At 41.2% G+C, this 20671-nt stretch overlaps 1 protein-coding gene and 1 pseudogene across 1 annotated transcript in view; one reads left to right on the plus strand and one right to left on the minus strand.

Annotated features, from left to right (window-relative positions):
* The window catches only part of LMTK2 (lemur tyrosine kinase 2), a 110349-nt gene extending 106016 nt beyond the window's left edge, over nt 1-4333 (minus strand). The window contains exon 1 of the mRNA XM_036741409.1: nt 4171-4333. Coding sequence (XP_036597304.1) covers nt 4171-4277 — 107 coding nt within the window. The 5' untranslated portion in view covers nt 4278-4333. The remainder of the gene's footprint in view (nt 1-4170) is intronic.
* Nucleotides 4334-9420: 5087 nt separating this feature from the next.
* On the plus strand, nt 9421-20271 carry LOC118841441 (annotated as a pseudogene).
* Nucleotides 20272-20671: the final 400 nt, after the last annotated feature.

Genomic DNA, 20671 nt, shown 5'->3' on the forward strand with positions numbered 1-20671 from the left:
ATACTAAAAGTAGTTACAGTGGTAATTACAACTAAATCATATAGAGACTATCTCTAACAAAGATGGAAAAACTCCTTTATGGTAACTGTGATAGAGATAATTTGAAGCTACGATGTGTCAGTATGTCAAAACCTGCATTTCACTAAATTCTCCCTTTAAAAGCATTTTGCAAGTTACAAGTCTGTTTAGTCTAACCCTACAGCCCCAGTTTCACATACTCAAGTTTAATCAGTAGCTGATTCCCACTGGCTTCACTGAGACTTCCGTATAGTCCTTTATCTGGAACTGCTGAAAGCTTCTTCTGTACTCTGTGACCTAATATCCCACAGAACAATAGAAGTAAGTAGGTTTCCTTGACTAACTACTGCCCTAATACCACTAAGATACTGTGTACTTATATAGGAAGGCTTTCTGTATAGGCAAGTACTCAATCTTTCAAAACGATCTGCAGTCTCTACTTTGTAAGAGGTCCGAGAATAGTGCTGATGTAAAAGAAAACTGCGTCCATAGACAAAAAAGCAGAATCTAAAGCAGGAAAAAATGTTCAAACTAAAATGTTAACTTTACAACTGTCATGAAAAGAATGAGCTCTCTCTCTCTTTTTTTACTTTTTTCCTGAAGATCCCCAGGATGAGATTGCCTGAAAATGATGGTCCTGCCAGAAATATGGATTAGTAGCAAAAAAAAAAAAAAAGACTTCAGATCATAGACTGCAAGTCTATCTCCAAGAAACTTAAAGGGAGAACCAAGAAAGAGGTTTATGAAGCAAACTCCTTCAGTCCTGATGGGTAAGCCCAACCCATACATTTATCACAACCATACAGAAACATAGTTGAATGATTTAAGCAAGAATTTGAACAATCAGATAAAATCAAGCTGCTGACTTTTCTGTGACTTTCATTTATCCGTGATGATTTTGTCATTTACAAAGAAGGATAATTAAAGATACCTGAAATAAAAAGAAAATTCTAAAGCTTGGTTTTACCTGATTGTTTAAAATGCCTTCTCTACCATATCTTTTTGACATAAAAGGTAGTAGCAAATGATAAAAGTGAATGATGACAAGTCTCACCAAGGCTAGATGACACCTAATAGCTTTATAATTATTGTATATGTAAAAGAAATGCTATGCTATTATTCCTTCCTCTTCTCTCCAAAAAGAGCAAAAGGAAAAAAGAAGCAATAAATAAGTCTGAGTACAGACTCTAGATAGATATAACTGTTTCTTACCAATTCTAATTTCATGGCTCCCTTACTTTTTAACAAGCTGTTTCCTGCACAAGGCACTTCCTCTTCACTTTCATGCATAAAATGGAATACCTCTTCCCTTAGCATCCTAATTTCCTTCAAAGATTAGCCCAAGGATGAGCTCACCTCTTAGATGAAGGCTCTCCATTCTTCCCCCACCCCTGCTGCTGCCTTCCCCCAAAATTACCTTGTATTTATTTTATAAATATTTGCATATTATAATATGTGTACATATTGTCTCCTCTTTTAGAATGTAATCCCAGAACCTAGCACCATGGCTGGCACATAGTAGGGAATTAATGCTTGTCGACTGACCAATGTAACAAAAAAGATGGGTGTTTTATCATTTTTACAATGTTTAATGGCTCTTATCAAGTGTACAGATTCCCTGGGAAGTCTGCCTTACCTAGTGAGAAATAATAACATAAAGTTTTCTTCAAATTATTCTTCTTGGCCTAACTGAATTCAGTTTTGAATCATCTCAATTATCAGTCCAATCCAACAAGCATTTATTCAGGATCTTTGTACTCTAATATCTAGTCCTGTGTCAGCCACATGAGAAAATATACTTTGTATTTTGAGTCTCTCATTTCCACAGAATTTTACCCAGAGAACTATCATTTAAACTTGTCACTCATCTATTGAACCCCTCTAATCAAGAGAATTCAGTATATCACAAGGTGAACATCTACTGGGAAAATGTGTTTTATTTTTACAAAAGTTGACAAGATAATCTAGATATCAATAAATTATATATATATAATGTACAATATATAATACATTGTAAAGATCAGTTTTATAATATTCAGGCAAAAGCTGATGTTTCATTTTATGTTTTATACGTAAGCATCCATATGAATTTACAGGCATAAAGGGTAGTAACTGACATTTAGCATTCACAAATAGGCAGTTTTTGTTATTTTAAGATTTTGGGTTTTTTTTATTTTTTTGTTTTAAGATTTAAGGTTTTAAAAAGCAAGTCCTCGATAATACTGAAAATTGACAATTGCACCTTCATTACTCTTTTTATAAGCACCTTTATCCTATCTTTCTATTCATTATTTATATCAATCAATACCTGACACAGTCTTCCTAGGAGCTGCTTGTAGGCAGGACTGTCATTTTGAAAAATCTTCTCTCTACTCTACCATATAGTACCTTGCACACAGCAGGAATTTAAATGTTTTTTGAATTGACTTCAAGAGACATTTTTAAGTCTCCTCTCTAGGCTGACTAAAAATTCACCTTTCTTTTTATCTAATAGATCATAAAACAAAGTTCATTTTAGAAGATAATTGGTCTAGGAAGCTGAAGTGTAATGGATAGATAGCTGGCCTCAGAGACAGGAAGACCTGGGTTCAAATTCCTTCTAGGAAAATTAGTGCCTATACCAACAGAGTCAAGTCCCAATCTCTCAGTGCCCAGGCAATTCTTTAAGACTACCAATTGCAAAAATGGCACTAATCAATACTGATAGAAGGATTTCCTCATCTGGTACTTCCCTATATCAACGAAACCGCAAGTCCAACCTCTGTCCCTATAATTAGCACAAATTACATTACCCAGTTCATTAATAAAAGACTCTCTTAGTACCAGGTTGGGTCAAATTCAATGGTAGTTGTCTCAAAATACTGTTGATTTTCCTCCAAAGCTTTTTGAATATATATACATAACTTCAATACGATCAATAAATGGTACTCATTCTACAATGATTTTTTGCTTTCCAGTTTTTCTTCTTCCAAGAGTTTGGCTCTCAATAAAGGAAATCACAAGAAGCTCCCTAAATAATTAACACTGGTCTCTCCTATTTCAAACAAGCAACAATTCATAATGTGCAAATCAGTGTAGACTTGTTAAGAAAAAAAAGGGGGGCTAAATGCAGAATACTTTACTGAGCTAGTGTACTCTTGGGAGAAAAAAATTGCCAAACACAGATTATGGAGGAAAATGAAAGAAAAAAAATGACATTGCTAAGAAAATAAATTTAATCCTCTTTAGACCAGTCTATACATATATACATATATATATATATATATATATATATATATATATATACACACACATATATATCAGTTTACTCTGATCACATGATTTCAACACATAGGCAATTTAGAGGTGGAGTTTCAAAACTATTATCTTCATGGATTCATTTCGTAGGAAATTTTAAAAAAACAACACAGAAGCCTAAACATTTGCTTTTAAATATTAAACAACTAAGTTTCAGGAAGCTAGAGAAGATCTAGCATTATCCTTAATCACTTACAATTCAGTAGGCAAAGGATTTATAAAATTGTTCCGGCTACAAGAAGTGAGAATCCACAGCAGGCAGGCAGGTGACAGTAGAAAAGGGAAGCTCAACTGCCTTGTACAGACGAAGGCTCTGAGCCCACGGAAGCTAAATTGCCTTGCAGAGATGCAGGCTCCGAACCCACGTACAACAGGTACAGAGCTGCTACTGCAGTTGCCTCCGGAGAGCAACAGTGGGGGGGGAAGGTTGGCTTAGTTCTCCTTTCGGCATATCCTTTTACCTTCCTGACCAGACTTCCTTTCCCTCACCAGGTCAGCGAAGCTCCCCAGGTTCCCCGAAACAATACACCCCAAACCAAAGGTTCCCTTCTTTGAGATCTCCCTCCCTCCCTTCACTAGCTGCACCCTCCCCCGTGATACAGGCTTTTCCCAGCCTCCTCCCCTCCATCCTCCCGAGATGTCGGGTTGATTTCCACTCACCTCGCTCCTCCTCCTCCCCTTCACCCCAACAAAATCCCCGAAGTGGCACCCCAATTCCCAACCCGCTCTCTAAAGCCGTTTCTTTTTTTCTTCCACCTCCCAGACGAATGCCCCTCCCCGCTCGTCCCCTCCCTGCCTCGCCGCACTGTCCCCCCACCCCGGCATCCTCCAGGACCCCCGCCGCGGTGTCCCCACCTCTCACCTGCACCTGTTTGCGGAAGTGGCGCGGCCCCGACTCCCGGCAGCGGCGGGAGCAGCAGCAGGAGCAGCAGCAGCGGCGGCGCGCCCGGCGGCCCCGGCATCTCCCCCGTACGAGCGGAGGCGGCGGCAGCGGGCGAGGTCTCTGCGGCCGGAGCCGGCCGGCGTTGGATCCCGGCTCCCCGGGCCTGGGGGTCGGTCTAGGCGCCGGCCCGTCGGTCGCTCTCTCCTCTTCGCTCTCCCCTCCCTCCCTCCCTCGGCTGCCTCAGCGGCGCCCGCGCCGGCTCCTGAAGACAAATCGCTGCTCCCAAATCCCGGCCCGGCTCCTGGTCCGCCCCCGCCGCTCCAGCCCCGGAAACAGCATCTTTCCGCCCGCGTCGTAGTGTCTGTCGGTGGATACTGCGGTTGCGGCTCCTACCGCCTCCGCCGCCGCCGCCTGCCTTTCAGCAGCCGCTGTCCGGAGCCCGGAGCCCCAGCAGCAGCAACGCCGCCGCCACCGCCACCGTCGCCATGATGGGCTGCGTCATGTGACGTAGGCGGGAGCAAAATCCCGGGATTGATGGTTCAGGGAGCGAATCCAGGAGCAATTCGGTCTCTCCTGGAGGACCCTGCCTACCTCCTTGGCGGCTGGGGGAGGAGGGGTGAGGAGCGAAGATCCTTCTGCAGCTGGAGGGAGGGTGGGGATGGAGAGAGGAGTTAGCCGTTATAGCGCCCCCCGCAGGCGGCAAGGTGCGCGGACACAACCGGTGTGTAGAAATCCAGGCTGCATCTACCCTAAAGTCACGGAGAAGAAGAAAGTCCTCATACACGCCAAATGTAATAGCAAATAAAATAAAAATAGCATTTTTGTGATAGCTAAGAATTGAAAACAAAGTAGATGCCCATCAATTAAGGAATGGCTATATCCATTGTGGTACATAAATACAGTGGAATATTATTACTGTGGTGTGAGAAATAATGTGTGTGATGATGAATACAAAGCATGGAAAGATGTATATGCATTGATGCAGAGTGAAGTTAACAGGCAGAGGGAAGTAAACAGCCAGGAAAATGATACACACAGTGACTACAGTGGTGTAAATGGAAAGAACAGCTACACAAGCAAAAGTAATGCAGCAAAACTATAAGGTCCAAGAAGACTCTTCTGGACTGAGATGAGAAGATACCCTCAACCTATCCTTCGTGGAGGTTGGAGATCCACAGGCCTCCACATTGCACATGCTTGCAGATTTTTTTCAATGAGTCCATCAGTTGTGCTTATTTTTTTTTTCCTCTGAAAAATACTCTTTGTGGTATGGAATGGCTTTCTGGGAGTGGGACAGGGAGAGATACATGGGATATAACTATGGTAATGTAAGAAACAGAAAATATCAAGAAAAACATTAAGAAAAAAAATCTAGGATGCTTGCAGCTTCTGGTTGGATGCTGTACCATCACCACACAACCAAAGCTGGATTCAGTTCAGCCAACAACAAACATTTTTTTTAAGCACCTCCTATATTTGAAGTGGCAGCTAGTGTAACAGCAAGCACCCTGGCACACTCAGGATGGCCTACTAGCACAGGTTTTTTGATCTGCTTTTCTAAAGGAAAGGCAACTTTTAAAGGGTCAACAATCTTACTTTAATCACATGCACTAGTTCAGGGGAAAGGTCAGCACCCTAAACAGTAGAGAAAACACAAACAGAAATTAGCACAAAGATCAATAGACAGGGCTCCAACTGTCTGAACAAAGTAATACAACCACCACCAGATCAGGGGAGCATAAACATCTGAGTAGTTGGAGGGGGGGCCCTCTTAACAAAATGGCTACTCAGAGTCCCCTCCAGGGAATCACAAGGTCTTCTCATGAGCAAGCCCCCAGAGCAAAACATCAACCTCAGAACATATATATATACTTATCAGAGCCAGAAGGCATCACAACCATCATGACTCAGTACCTAATTAGCTTAGTACCAAAAGGTATGAAAGCCTTCTTACAAGCAAGCCTCCCTGTAAGTAAATCTCCCCCTAAGCAAGCTTCTCCTTAGGCAAGTTCCTCCCTCAATGGGCTCTATGTGACTCAGGGTGTATCACAGGTAGGCCGAAGTTCAAAGCAGCAAGACATCCATGATTGAATACATGTGTACCATTAGACCTGGGAACATGGCCCCTGTTCCAAGGCAAAAAGGGAATACATTTGGTCCCATAGGCCTATTAATGGACAGGGAAGATCTTATATTCCGTTAACATTACAGTTAGGTGGCGTAGTAGAGAGAGCACTGGGCTTGGAATCAGAAAGACTCATCTTCATGAGTTCACTTACTAGCTGTGTGACTCTGGGCAAGCCACTTTAACTTCATTTACCTCAGTTTCCTCATCTGTAAAATGAGCAGGAGAAGGAAATAGCAAACTACTCCAGTATCCTTGCCAAGAAAACTCCAGATGGGGTCACAAAGAGTTGGACACGACTGAAATGATTCAATAACAAATATGCCAAGCACTATACTAAACACTGGTGCAGTAGAAAGAGATTGGCATTAGGAAGACCTGAGTTCTAATTCCTAGTTCTCCCACTTATTAGATGCAATCACAGGCCCATAGATCTCGAACTAGATATAACTTTGGTCGAGTCCTCAGACTTGTCACAGAGGCATGTACCATTCCAGCTAGCCTCCTTCTGTTCCCCACACAGCATAGCCATTTCCTTTCTCCAGATTTTTGAACTGGACTGACCCCCATGACTGGAATGGACTTCCTGCTCACCTGTTAGAATACCAAATTACCTTTAAAGTTCATTTCGAACCCTTACACGAGGGATTTCCTGATTCACCCAGCTGCTAGTGACTCCTTCCCAAAATTACCTTGTATTTATTTTGTGAATACTTGTATGTGTACATATTTTTCTTCCCTTTTTGAATGTAATAAGAAGAATCTCCATGAGGGCAGAGAGTGCTTCATTTTAATTTTTATTTCCCCAGCACCTAGTACTACAACTAATCTATCTTGTTTATCACTGCCAGTTCATAAAACACTGGTTTTATTATGTCATTGCCTTACTAAAAATCCTTCAAAAGCTCCCTATTAATTGATTTGGACATGTGGTTTCATCTGTGAAGAACCCCTGGTATGGAAACTCCCTCCATTGATTCAAACCAATCAAGAACTCATCAGTAACTTACATTCTTAGAAAGTTGCCTGGAAACATGAAGGCAATAAGTGACTTACTTTTACAATAGTCATACAGTTATAATGTGTCAGAGGCAGAACTTAGGCACAAGTCTTCCTGACTCCAAGGCCAGCTTTCCATTTCCTATGGGATAAAGTCCAGACTCCTTAGCTTGGCTTCTAAGACTCTCTGCAGCCAGTGCCTAACATACTTTTCTAGCTTTATTTTTCACTCTTCTATTCTTCCCTGCTCCAGTTAGACCATTCTACTCACTATCCTAGAAGAGATCATATACATTTCTATCTTCCAGACTTTCCCCCATGTTTCCTTGATGCTTACTCCCCCTTCTTCCCACTTCCAGAAGCTGTGTCTTCCAAGACCTGCTCAAGTTTCACCTCTTCCAGGAAAGTCTTTCCTAACTACTACAGTTCACAGTGTTCTCTCCCTCCCTAATCTCATTTGAAAGTCACCACAGCCCTATGACATAAGGCAAAAAGAATGATCATTCTCACTTTGGAGATGAGAAAACTTAGGCTCAGAAAAGTTAAGGGACATGTCCAGGGTCATATAGCTAATAAGCATCAAAAAGCAGAATTTGAATCCAACTCTTCCTGATAAGGATTTATCACTTATTTGTAAATGATATTGGCAAAATTGGCAAAATAAATTGGCAAAAGTTGGCTCTTCTTGGTTGTGTTATCATCTATAGTTACTAATTCATTTTGTTATATAACTCTTCATATTTGTGACTGTTATGAATCCCTTGGGGGCAGGGACTGGGCACCATATGCTATATTACCCCACTGTGTCTAATAGTATGCTTTGTTCATAGCAGGTACTCAATGAATAACCAATGAATGACATACTAACAGAAAAGCTAAAGGATCATTAGATGTACAGAGCCTAAGAATTTGAGATTCTGTGTTGAATTATTCATGTGGGGAAAACGAAAATCTAATGGGACACGAAAACTATCCTGTCACTTCACTCAGTCAGGGAAGAAGAGTTCATGGGTTTATTTTAACTTTTAAATTTGAAGGAGAAAGAAAGTACTAAACTGCAGACTACTTGATGATAGCTAAAGCAAGTCAACAAGCATTTATTAAGCACTTATTACATGCCAGGTGCTGTGCCAAGCACTGGGAATTCAAATACAAGTAAAAAGAAACACTTCTTGTCTTCAAGGAGCCTACATTCTGGAGAATCTCTACACAGAGAAAACAATGTATGAGATTGGTAAGGGTAGGGGGAAAGGTACTGGGATGGGGGCATGGTAGAGAAAGTTCTGAGAGTCAAGTGTGGAGCCTGGAGAGGAATAAAGACACGGTTGCCCTAAGAGTTTCCCCCCCACCTTTCTTATTTATACTTATGTATTAATGGTTTTCTTTAAAATGGAGGTTCTGGGAAGAATCAGTCAATCAGAGGAAGGGGTGGTAGGGGCAAAGCGTACTTCCAATGTGAGAAATCCAGAGGTGGAGTGAACTTCCAGGGTGAGGAGCCTACAGGGGTGTGGTAGAAAAAGTTCACAAGGGTCAGGAGTGAAACCTAAAGAGAAAATATTGATAGCAGTGTTTGCAGAAAGTCCTTCCATTATTAGCACTTTCTCTCTCTCTCTCTCTCTCTCTCTCTCTCTCTCTCTCTCTCTCTCTCTCAGTAGAGAAAGAAAGTACTAAATTGTCAGATAGAAACAGTCCTAGGGCAAGTTACCATCTGGCAATTCTATTTTTATTGTTGTTTTGAAGAGGACTAATGACATCATGGGATGATGTTTTGACTTGTGGGTGATTTGGATTTAAGTGAGGCAGAGTTGCACAAAGACATCGGCCTCATTCTCTCTTCCAGAATCATCAAAGTCCAGTGGCAGGACAAAAATCAAGACAACCAGTGGTAGCCCAGGATGCAGTAAGAGAACTTGGCTTCTACAATGTCTGACCAAGCTCTAAGCACTCCACAGCACCTGCTTTCAGCCCACTTCATGGCCATTGGAATTGTTCTCACCCACCCATTCCACCAGGAGAAGTCTTTACATGCTTGTGGCAGACATCCCCCTAACTCATCCGTGGGTTTGAGGCCTGTAGATTACCTTCAATCTGGTTTAGCATGTCTGCCAAGAAGGTTTACTGGGGTGTGGTCACTATGCGTGTTTCAGCTTCTTGGCGGCACAGGTGAGAGTTGGGTGAATCAGATAGACTCAGATGAGCAGACCTGAAAAAGGCCCAGCAAGCCCTCATACCAGAGGCACCAGTCCTCCTTGAACATTCCACACTTTTTTAAAGTCTCCTAATCTTGCCCAGGCTGCACATTCAGGGGCTGTTCATAAACCAGTCTCTCCCTCTCTAATCATCATGTGAGCTTTCACATGCTTCATTTCCAACCTGGGCTGATTAGCACATGCCTAGGCAACTTGGTGGCCCTCATGATACTTTAGCTCAATGCAACTCAGAACTCCTGAGCTCAAGGAAAGCCTCAGCCATGATCTATTGTTCTTGGACTATTGTTCAATCAAATCACAAATCTATCAAAAAAAAATAGCATAGATTTAGAGTAGGAAGGGACCTTGGGGTCCAATCCCCTCGTTTTACAGATGAGGAAACGGAGGTGGAGGGAAGTTAAAGAGCTTGCCCAGGATCACAGAGTTAGTTTATGTCAAAGGAAGAATCTGAATCCAGGTCTTCCTGACCCCAAGCCCAGCACCTGGTCCGCCATACCACATTGCCTCTATTATTACTGTTGTTAGTAATAATTATAGTTAAATGCCAAAGATGTACTAGGAAATAAACAAAGTGCAAAAATGATCACTCCCTTCAGAGTTCACAGTCATCTCAGAGATGAAAAATCTTATTTTCACTTCACACTAGAAGAATTCAAATTCTTCATCAGGTGGCTAATATTACCCCCTTTCTAGTACCCCCTCCCGCTTGCTACACACATTTCTATTTCCCTCTCCAAGGTTTCCAAAGGGAGATCTTTTCTTAAATGAAAAAAAGAAAACTCAACTCAAAAAACCTCCTCACTCCCAGACCCAAAGAGGTGGGCTAAATGGAATTAATAAAGCCTGTCATTTTAAACCCCTAAAGATCGGAAGCTATATGATCACACAGTGTCCATTCTACATTTTTAGGTCCTTTTCAGTTTCATCTGCATGTTCCTTTCAACTTATTGACTTTCCCACTTCCAGTCATCTGTTTTGTCATTGGACCTCTGAGCTGTTGAAGTTCTTCCACACACATTGTTGTTAGTTTAACCACCATTTATCTATTTTGTTGTTCACAGCCTGTGATTTCATTGGCATGGTGAACTCCCTGTGAAGAAACTCACACATAGATGAGTAACTCATAGTTTCAGAGTTGCTGGGACACTGAGAGGCTTGTCCAGGGTCACACAACTAGTATGTTAGAAGTAGGATTTGAATCTAGGCCTCCCTAACTCCAAAGTCTATCCACTCTAACCATCACATCAGCTGTCTCTCCTATCAGAGAAGACCCTAACAAAGGCCTGGCTCCTTGCTAATTTTACCAGTCAAGAACTAAATTCTTTTCTCCTTTGCATTCTTCTTTCTTCAAGTTTATGCAAAGGCAGCAAATCATCTAAAAATCATTTGCAGGCTACTCAGCTTTCTGCTGAACCAAATAAAAACTAGGTATCTATACCCTATTTGCAATGGAACACAGCTATGTAATATTTGTGTTTTTCATCTGAAAAGAATTTAGTATGTTGCAAACATTTTCTATTGCTGTCTACTGCCTTTCCCCAGAAGCTATAATGCTAAGGGATAGCAGCTTGCATTTGATTCATAAATTGTTGCCCTCCTAGGAGCCATTGACAGAGCTTTTCACATATTAAATAATAAAAAAATATTTGTTGTTTGATTTATCAATAGAGGGTTCACCCTCTCCCCACAAAGCTTTTGGCTGCACCGAAAGCGGAGATGATACCTGAATTCTATCCTGCACATTGAAGAATAAGAATCTGACAGACTGGGGGACTACTGAATTTGAGGACATAAGAACTTTGGGGAACTCAGGTTGGGTAGAGGGATTAGGAAACACTCCTCTTCCATACCCCTCCCCCTGGTCTTCCCGCCAAACAGGATAATTCTTTTTATTTGCAGCCACTTTGTTTTCTATAGGCTTCCTGGAAGAGGGCTAGGGGTGGGGGTTTGGGGGAAAACTCTTTTCATGAACTGCCAAGCAATACAAAGGCAGTCACAAGAATAATACCCTTCAACGAATTCAGAGAAACTTCTTGAACCCTGGGAGGTTCGAATTAGTAACTAATTGGCCATGTTTCCCTAAGGCTGTTCAGGGGACCAAGGAAAGACATTGCCTCCGTAACCTACCTCACTGTGATTTTCGGTTATCTATCAGACTTCCTAGTCCAAGGCAAAATTGTGTAGTAGGTGATTTTTTTCTTTAATATCTTCATCCTCTCATTTCTGTACTCCTATGACATCTAGTGCCCTAGTGCCCTTTCGCTCCTGTCCTGCAGGAATCCACCTCTAGGCTTCCAACTATCTGTTCAGAAACTTCTTTGGCAGCATTCTACCTGGTCCATCCTCCCTAGAAGTGTCCCTCCTCCAAAATTACCTTTTCCTGCACTGGGTTTGAAGTTAGAAGACCTTCATTTATATTTTGGTTTTACCACTTATTACCCGTATGGCCACATGAAGAAATTTCACCTCTCTGGGTCTCTAATTCCTCATCTATAAAATAGGGGGTTGGACTAGATTGATCTCCAAAGGTGCTTCCAATTGTATGATCCTATGATCCCTACCATAGCTTCCTCCTCCCTGCAGAAAAGCTTCCATTGCCTGTTGGCGGATTGAACTGATATCTGCTTAGTAAGCATTAGTAAGAATAGAATTCCTGTTGAACTAATTCATCACAAAGTGTGAGTGTTTAATTCTACAAGAGAGTAGTTTTCTTTTAAAAGAGGAATTGGGTGGGGCATGGGGAGGGGTTAACCCACAAAAAATATCTAATTGGTAGACTGTGGGTGTAGACATTTTGGAGCAAGGTCTAGGAGCTTTCTGGTTGTTCCTTGCTATCTCAGGGTGGTAACCTATAATACTCCTGCCTCTCTCTACCTCTCCCCCCCCCACTACTTCCCAATGAAAAGCAACAGTACTCAGCTGCTCTGCATCTTCCGAAAGGTTCCTGAATTATAATATTATCTGTAGAATAAAGGATAATACGGCAATCCCTATAACTGTAGTTAAAAAAAAAAGAAAACAAACTCAGAAAAGGATGTGATTTGTCCAAGGTTTCACAGGTAATAAAATAGCAAAGTTTGGGATTTGAGCCTCAGCCCAGATTTTAGAGTGAAGCTACAACTCTGCCTCACTTAAATCCAATTCATGTTCAAGTCCAGACATCACCCTCCTGATGTCATTGGTCCTCTTTGAAAGCAAAGGATGAACAAAACAGGAACAGATTCCAAATCCAGGGTTCTTTCTATTAAATTTGCCACCTCTATGCTTCTATCTCAGCAGTTAGGTGATGCGATAGATAGAATGCTGGGCCTGTCGTCGGGAAGACTTGTCTTCCTGAGTTCAAATCTGGCCTCAGATACTTACTACTTTGCTCCTGTCCTTCCATCTCTGACGTATCCATGGCATTGACCAGCTTTCTAATTCCCAACCTTTCCAGGACAGTGATTAGTTAAAAGAGATAGATGGAACAGAACAAAAAAACACTGGACTTTTGGTGACACACCCAATTTTGGTCAAGTCATTCTACCCTGGTGCCTCAGTTTCCTCATCTGTAAAATGAACTGGAGAAGGAAGTGGCAAACCACCCATTTATCTCAGCCAAGAAAACCCCAAATGGGGTTGGACACAACTGAAAACAACCAAATAACAATGAATGCTTCTAGTCAGTGATTTTATAACGAAAGCCCATGTGAGTTAGCTGACATCAAGTCTGACCACTCTGATGCAGTGTTGACTTTTGTCCCAAGCAAATAAATAAATTGGAAGATGACAAGGGTACAATCATCTCATCTACTAATCATTTTACAACATCAAGTGGCATGTCCCATTCCAACAAACTAGAAGCGGGCAGAGAGATTAATCTTTGAACAGGCTGTTTTATGGCTGACTTGTATATTTCAGCTAAAAGCTGGGAATAAGCGCCAAAGTGCCATTATGCAACACGATGGGTTATTCATTTAAGCAGGGTGTGGGTTATGCCTGAGTTAAATAGTGTGTCAGGGACCAATCAGACCTCAGCTGCCTCAGTCATACAGGCTAGCCCAGGAGTTTCCTCAAACTCTGGAACCTTAAATATATGCGTCTGAGAAAGGTGAAACTTCACTTGGCCAGATCCAGAGTTACAGCCCTCAGTAACACTGCCCTTTACCCTCAGCTCTGCTGAGGAAAAGTCTAGATATGAGACCTATTCAAGTACCTGGAAACCACACCCTTATGGAAAGAATGTGACCGATTTCCTTTTGAGTGAATAAAAAATAGGACAAAAGAAAAGGTGGAAGAGAGTCAGGGTGAGCCGAGAGACAGAAAAACCTAACAGAGACAGAGAGGGAAAGAAAGACTTTTTTCTATTTTACGTCCATTCAAAGGCCTCAGATGTTTTAGAAACATACAGTACTTTTGGATCTCAGGCCAGGTCTTGTTTAGAAAAGGGAATGTACTATATCAGTGGTGGCAAATGCAAATAGAAATGAGGAGAACCAATAAACAGTATATAAATATCCGTGAGGCCTGCATGTTGACTTAGTTTTAAAATGTAATATTATCTCTGTCTTATTGTATTTTTATTTATTTTATTAAACATTTCCCAATTATATTTTAATCTGGTTCCAGCTGCACTCAGGAGGGTTGTAGGTCACATGTACCCCTGGGGTCAGGAATGCTTCAGAAGGCCTCCCTGATTAGCTAGAAATAAAGCACAATAGAACTTCCATGACATGTATTTCTGCTTTTTCTTATTTATGTTTTCATTTAATGTATATTTCTAATATCTCTGTCTTCATCATTAGGGTCTGCCTTAGATTGTTCTAAATTTCAAACCATTAGGAAGGACCCATAAAGTCTTAGTGTCTCAATATCAAAGGTTCTTAAATTTGGAGTTGGAAGGGACTTTGGAGTTTATATAGTACCACTCTTCCATTTTACAGGTGAGGAGACTCATTCTCATAAACATTAAGTGATATACATTGCCAAGACACTGTCCAGAGGGACAAGTCTTTCCTCACGGAAGATTCCTGTTGCTGGCAGTGCCAACATGTCCGGGAAGCGGAAATGGGAAGGATGGAAGTGAGAAGAGGAGTTTGCTGACCACCAGCTCCAAGAAAAATTATGACATGAGGAGGGCGGATATAACTCCTTTAAAGCAAAGGAAGTTAACTTTTGATACCCATTCAGTGGTTCAGGACTTGGAAAGTCATGGGTTTGAAAAAGCACAAGCAGAAACCATTGTGTTAGCATTAATAGTTCTGTCAAATGTCAGCCTAGACACCGTGTATAAGGAGATGGTCACTCGAGCTCAACAGGAAATTATTGTCCAGCAATTAATGGCACATTTGGATTCAATCCGGAAAGATACGGTCATCCAAGAAAAAAGTGAATTTGCAAATCTGAGAGCAGAGAATGAGAATTTCTAGGTCAGGTGGAAGACGGTCTTTTGATTATTACTAATGTTCAGTGGTCCCTTTGTTATACCAACAGCGAGCAAGACATATCAGAGAGTATGTTGGTTTTTTTCACAATTTTTTTAATTTAGTTTTCTGCATTGATTTTCACAAGAGTTTGAATTACAAATTTTCTCCCCATTTCTACCCTCCCCCCCACTCCAACATGGCGTATATTCTGGTTGCCCTGTTCCCCAGTCAGCCCTCCCTTCTGTCACCCCACTCCCCTCCCATCCCCTTTTCCCTTCCTTTCTTGTACGGCAAGATAAATTTCGACGCCCCATTGCCTGTGTATCTTATTTCCTAGTTGCATGCAAATTTTTTTTTTGTTTTTGAACATCTGTTTTTAAAACTTTGAGTTCCAAATTCTCTCCCCTCTTCGCTTCCCACCCACCCTTCTTAAGAAGTCAAGCAATTCAACATAGGCCACATGCATATCATTATGCATAACCCTTCCACAATACTCATGTTGTGAAAGACTAACTATATTTTGCTCCTTCCAAACCTGTCCTCCTTTATTGAATTTTCTCCCTTGACCTTGTCCCCTTTTGAAAGTGTTTGTTTTTGATTACCTCCACCCCCATCTGCCCTCCCTTCTATCATCCCCCCTTTTTTTAAATTTTTTTAAAATTTATTTATTTAACATATTTGGTTTTCAGCATTGATTTTCACAACAGTTTGAATTACAAATTTTCTCCCCATTTCTACCCTCCCCCCCACTCCAACATGGCATATATTCTGGTTGCTCTGTTCCCCAGTCAGCCCTCCCCTCTATCACCCCCCTCCCCTCTCATCCCCTTTTCCCTTCCTTTCTTGTAGGGCAAGATAAATTTCTACGCCCCATTGCCTGTGTATCTTATTTTTTAGTTGCATGCAAAAACTTTTTTTTTGTTTTTGAACATCTGTTTTTAAAACTTTGAGTTTCAAATTCTCTCCCCTCTTCCCTTCCCACCCACCCTCCCTAAGAAGTCGAGCACTTCAACCTAGGCCATGCATGTATCATTATGTATAACCCTTCCACAATACTCATGTTGTGAAAGGCTAACTACATTTTGCTCCTTCTCAACCCATCCCGCTTTATTGAATTTTCTCCCTTGACCCTGTCCCCTTTCCAAAGTGTTTGTTTTGATTACCTCCACCCCCATCTGCCCTCCCCTCCATCATCCCCCCCCCTTTTATTTTTTTTTATCTTCCTCCCTCTTCTTTCCTGTGGGGTAAGATACCCAACTGAGTATGTATGGTATTCCCTCCTAAGGCCGAATCTGATGAGAGCAAGGTTCACTCATTCCCCCCTCACCTGCCCTCTCCCCTCCTCCCACAGAACTGCTTCCTCTTGCCACCTTTATGGGAGATAATCCACTCCATTCTATCTCTCCCTATCTCCCTCTCTCAGTATGTTGCTCTCTCATCCCTTAATTTCATTTTATTTCTTTTACATATCTTCCCTTCATCTTCAACTCACCCTGTGTCTGTTCTCTCTCTTTTACATATATATATACATATATATATGTATATACATACATAAAAACACACACATATATATACCTACATACACATGCATACATATACACATAGATACATACATACATACACATTCACCTATATATATATACATAAACATATATATATATGCATATTCCCTTCAACTACCCTAATACTGAGGTCTCATGAATCATACACATCATCTTTCCATGTAGGAATGTAAACAAAACAGTTCAACTTTAGTAAGTCCCTTGCAATTTCCGTTTCTTGATTACCTTTTCATGCTTCTCTTGATTCTTGTGTTTGAAAGTCAAATTTTCTATTCAGTTCTGGTCTTTTCACTGAGAAAGCTTGAAAGTCCTCTATTTTATTGAAAATCCATATTTTGCCTTGGAACATGATACTCAGTTTTGCTGGGTAGGTGATTCTTGGTTTTAATCCTAGCTCCATTGACCTCCGGAATATCGCATTCCAAGCCCTTCCATCTCTTAATGTAGAAGCTGCCAGATCTTGGGTTATTCTGATTGGGTTTCCACAATACTCAAATTGTTTCTTTCTGGCTGCTTGCAGTATTTTCTCCTTGATCTGGGAGCTCTGGAATTTGGCGACAATATTCCTAGGAGATTTCTTTTGGGGATCTATTTGAGGAGGTGATCGATGGATTCTTTCAATTTCTATTTTGCCCTGTGGCTCTAGAATATCAGGGCAGTTCTCCTTCATAATTTCTTGAAAGATGGTATCTAGACTCTTTTTTTGATCCTGGCTTTCAGGTAGTCCAATAATTTTTAAATTATCTCTCCTGGATCTATTTTCCAGGTCAGTGGTTTTTCCAATGAGATATTTCACATTGTCTTCCATTTTTTCATTCCTTTGGTTCTGTTTTATAATATCCTGATTTCTCATAAAGTCACTAGCTTCCACTTGCTCCAATCTAATTTTTAAAGTAGTATTTTCTTCAGTGGTCTTTTGGACCTCCTTTTCCATTTGGCTAATTCTGCCTTTCAAGGCATTCTTCTCCTCATTGGCTTTTTGGAGCTCTTTTGCCATTTGAGTTAGTCTATTTTTTAAGGTGTTGTTTTCTTCAGTGTATTTTTCAGTATTTTTTTGGGTCTCCTTTAGCAAGTCATTGACTTGTTTTTCATGGTTTTCTCGCATCCTTCTCATTTCTCTTCCCAATTTTTCCTCTACTTCTCTAACTTGCTTTTCCAACTCCTTTTTGAGCTCTTCCATGGCCTGGGACCAGTTCCTGTTTTTCTTGGAGGTTTCTGTTGTAGGCTCTTTGACTTTATTAATTTCTTCTGTCTGTATGTTTTGGTCTTCTTTGTCAGCAAAGAAAGAATGCAAAGTCTGAGACTGAATCTGGGTGGGTTTTCACTGCCTGGCCATATTCCCAGCCAACTAACTTGACCCTTGAGTTTTTCAGTGGAGTACGACTGCTTGTAGATTACAGAGTTCTATGTTCCACGTTTGGGGGGGTGGTGCCAGCTCTGCCACACCAGCACTGCTCCTTCACCAACCCCCAACCTGAACTGGGCTTAGATCTTCGGCAGGCTGTGCACCCCTGCTCTGATCCGCCACTTAATTCCTCCCACCAGGTGGGTGGAGCTGGAAGTAACAACAGCTGTAGCTGCCCACCTCCGCTGCCCCCCCCCTCCCCCCTCCCCCATGGAAGCCTAACCGCGAACTCCTTCCACTCCCACAGCCTTTCCCACTAACCTTCTCCGCAGTCTTTGGTGTTTGTGGGTTGAGAAGTCTGGTAACTGCTGTAGCTCACTGATTCGGGGCGCTAGGGCCCCCTCCGCCCGGCTTCTGGTCTGGATGGTCCACACCGCTCAGGCTGGGCTCTGCTCCACTCCGTTCCCAGCTCCCAGCTCCCAGCTCCGAGCTCCGTGTGGGATAGACCTCACCCAGAGACCATCCAGGCTGTCCTGGGCTGGAGCTCTACTTCCCTCTGCTGTTTTGTGGGTTCAGCCGTTCTATAATTGGTTCAGAGCCATTTTTTATAAGTTTTTGGAGGGTCTCCATATGGAGCTCACATTATTCCCTGCTTACCAGCTGCCATCTTCCCCCCCTTTTTTTTAATCTTCTTCCTCCTTTTTTCCTGTGGGGTAAGATACCCAAATGAGTATATATGGTATTCCCTCCTCAGGTCAAATTTGATGAGAGCAAGATTCACTCATTCCCCCTCACCTGACTTCTCTCCTCTTCTCTGCTTTTTCTTGCCACTTTTATGTGAGATAATTTACCCCATTCTATCTCTCCCTATCTCCCTCTCTCATCCCTTAATTTGATTTTATTTCTTTTAGATATCTTCCCTTCATCTTCAACTCATCCTGTGCCCACTCTCTCTCTCTCTCTCTCTCTCTCTCTCTCTCTGTCTGTCTCTCTGTCTCTCTCTCTCTGTCTCTCTCTCTCTCTCTCTCCATATATATATACACATACATACATACACACTCACATATACATATATATACATAAACATATATATATATGCATATTCCCTTCAGCTACCCTAATACTGAGGTGTCATGAATCATACACATCATCTTTCCATGTAGGAATGTAAACAAAACAGTTCAACTTTGTAAGTCCCTTGCAATTTCTTTTTCTGGTTCTTTTTCTTGATTACCTTTTCATGCTTCTCTTGATTCTTGTGTTTGAAAGTCAGATTTTCTATTCAGCTCTGGTCTTTTCACTGAGAAAGCTTGAAAGTCCTCTATTTTATTAAAAATCCATATTTTGCCTTGGAGCATGATACTCAGTTTTGCTGGGTAGGTGATTCTTGGTTTTAATCCTAGCTCCATTGACCTCTGGAATATCGTATTCCAAGCCCTTCGATCTCTTAATGTAGAAGCTTCTGGATCTTGGATTATTCTGATTTTGTTTCCACAATACTCAAATTGTTTCTTTCTGGCTGCTTGCAGTATTTTCTCCTTGATCTGGGAGCTCTGGAATTTGGCGACATTCCTAGGGGATTTCTTTTAGGATCTGTTTGAGGAGGCGATCAGTGGATTCTTTCAATTTCTATTTTGCCCTGTGGCTCTAGAATATCAGGGCAGTTCTCCTTGATAATTTCTTGAAAGATGATATCTAGGTTCTTTTTTTTGATCATGGCTTTCAGGTAGTCCAATAATTTTTAAATTATCTCTCCTGGATCTATCTTCCAGGTCAGTGGTTTTTCCAATGAGATATTTCACATTGTCTTCCATTTTTTCATTCCTTTGGTTCTGTTTTATAATATCTTGATTTCTCATCAAGTCACTAGCTTCCACTTGCTCCAATCTATAGCACACATACATGGATGTGTGCTATAATGCAGGGAGGGGTCAACAACTGTCCTAAAACAGGGTTTTTTATTGTAGATCTGAAGTGCAATCTTAATTCCAAGTATCACATATATACCTAGAAAATGAAAATTGAATTGGACCAACTCAAACAACAACTAATACTTGAAACTACTCGAAGCAGAGCAAATAATAAACTGGATATAAACCTAGAGAGGAGCAGAGTGACAGATCTGTTTGCAGATTAAGAAAAGAAACTTATGGAAGCAACCACTGAATTTAACAAAAGAGATACCCATATCCAAAATGTTATTTCACAGACCAGCAACAAAATTGACATTGAAATTGCTTCACTAAAAACACTGATGGAGTCAACCAAACTTGAGACAATTCGTTATCTTGCAGCATCTGTTTTTACTTGCCTGGCCATAGCGCTGGGATTTTACCGCTTCTGGAAGTAACAACAGCTCTTCAGTATCACCACCTGAAGGAGCAAGGCTGCTTTTTGGTACATTTGAAGATCTTTGCTTTTGTGTAACACTCGGGGGACAGATTCAGTTTGGCCTGTCTCAGTTCCTGAATAAATCTATTTGCCTTTATTCCCTGATGCCAAAAAGCTGTCATTCAGAACCTAATTGAAGTGTGATAGAAAGGTATTTTAGAGTTTATACTTGCAGTAGTTTTCAGAGTTGGAAACATAATTTGCTCACTGTGTCCTTGCATAACCTAACCTATGTACATAACCTATGCAGTTTGGGCATGGGTTCATCTTGGACGGTTTTGACTACGTATGAGTAAGCTGTTCTCCAAACTTAAGTACTCAGTGTATCTATATTCATTTTTCATCATGACTTGATCCTGTTTCTGGGCTTTTTTAACTAAGTAGTAAGAAAAATTCTTATATTCATATTTACATATTTAAGTAAAATAAAAGACTA

This window comes from Trichosurus vulpecula, chromosome 1 (assembly GCF_011100635.1).
Source record: "Trichosurus vulpecula isolate mTriVul1 chromosome 1, mTriVul1.pri, whole genome shotgun sequence".
NCBI lineage: Eukaryota > Metazoa > Chordata > Mammalia > Diprotodontia > Phalangeridae > Trichosurus > Trichosurus vulpecula.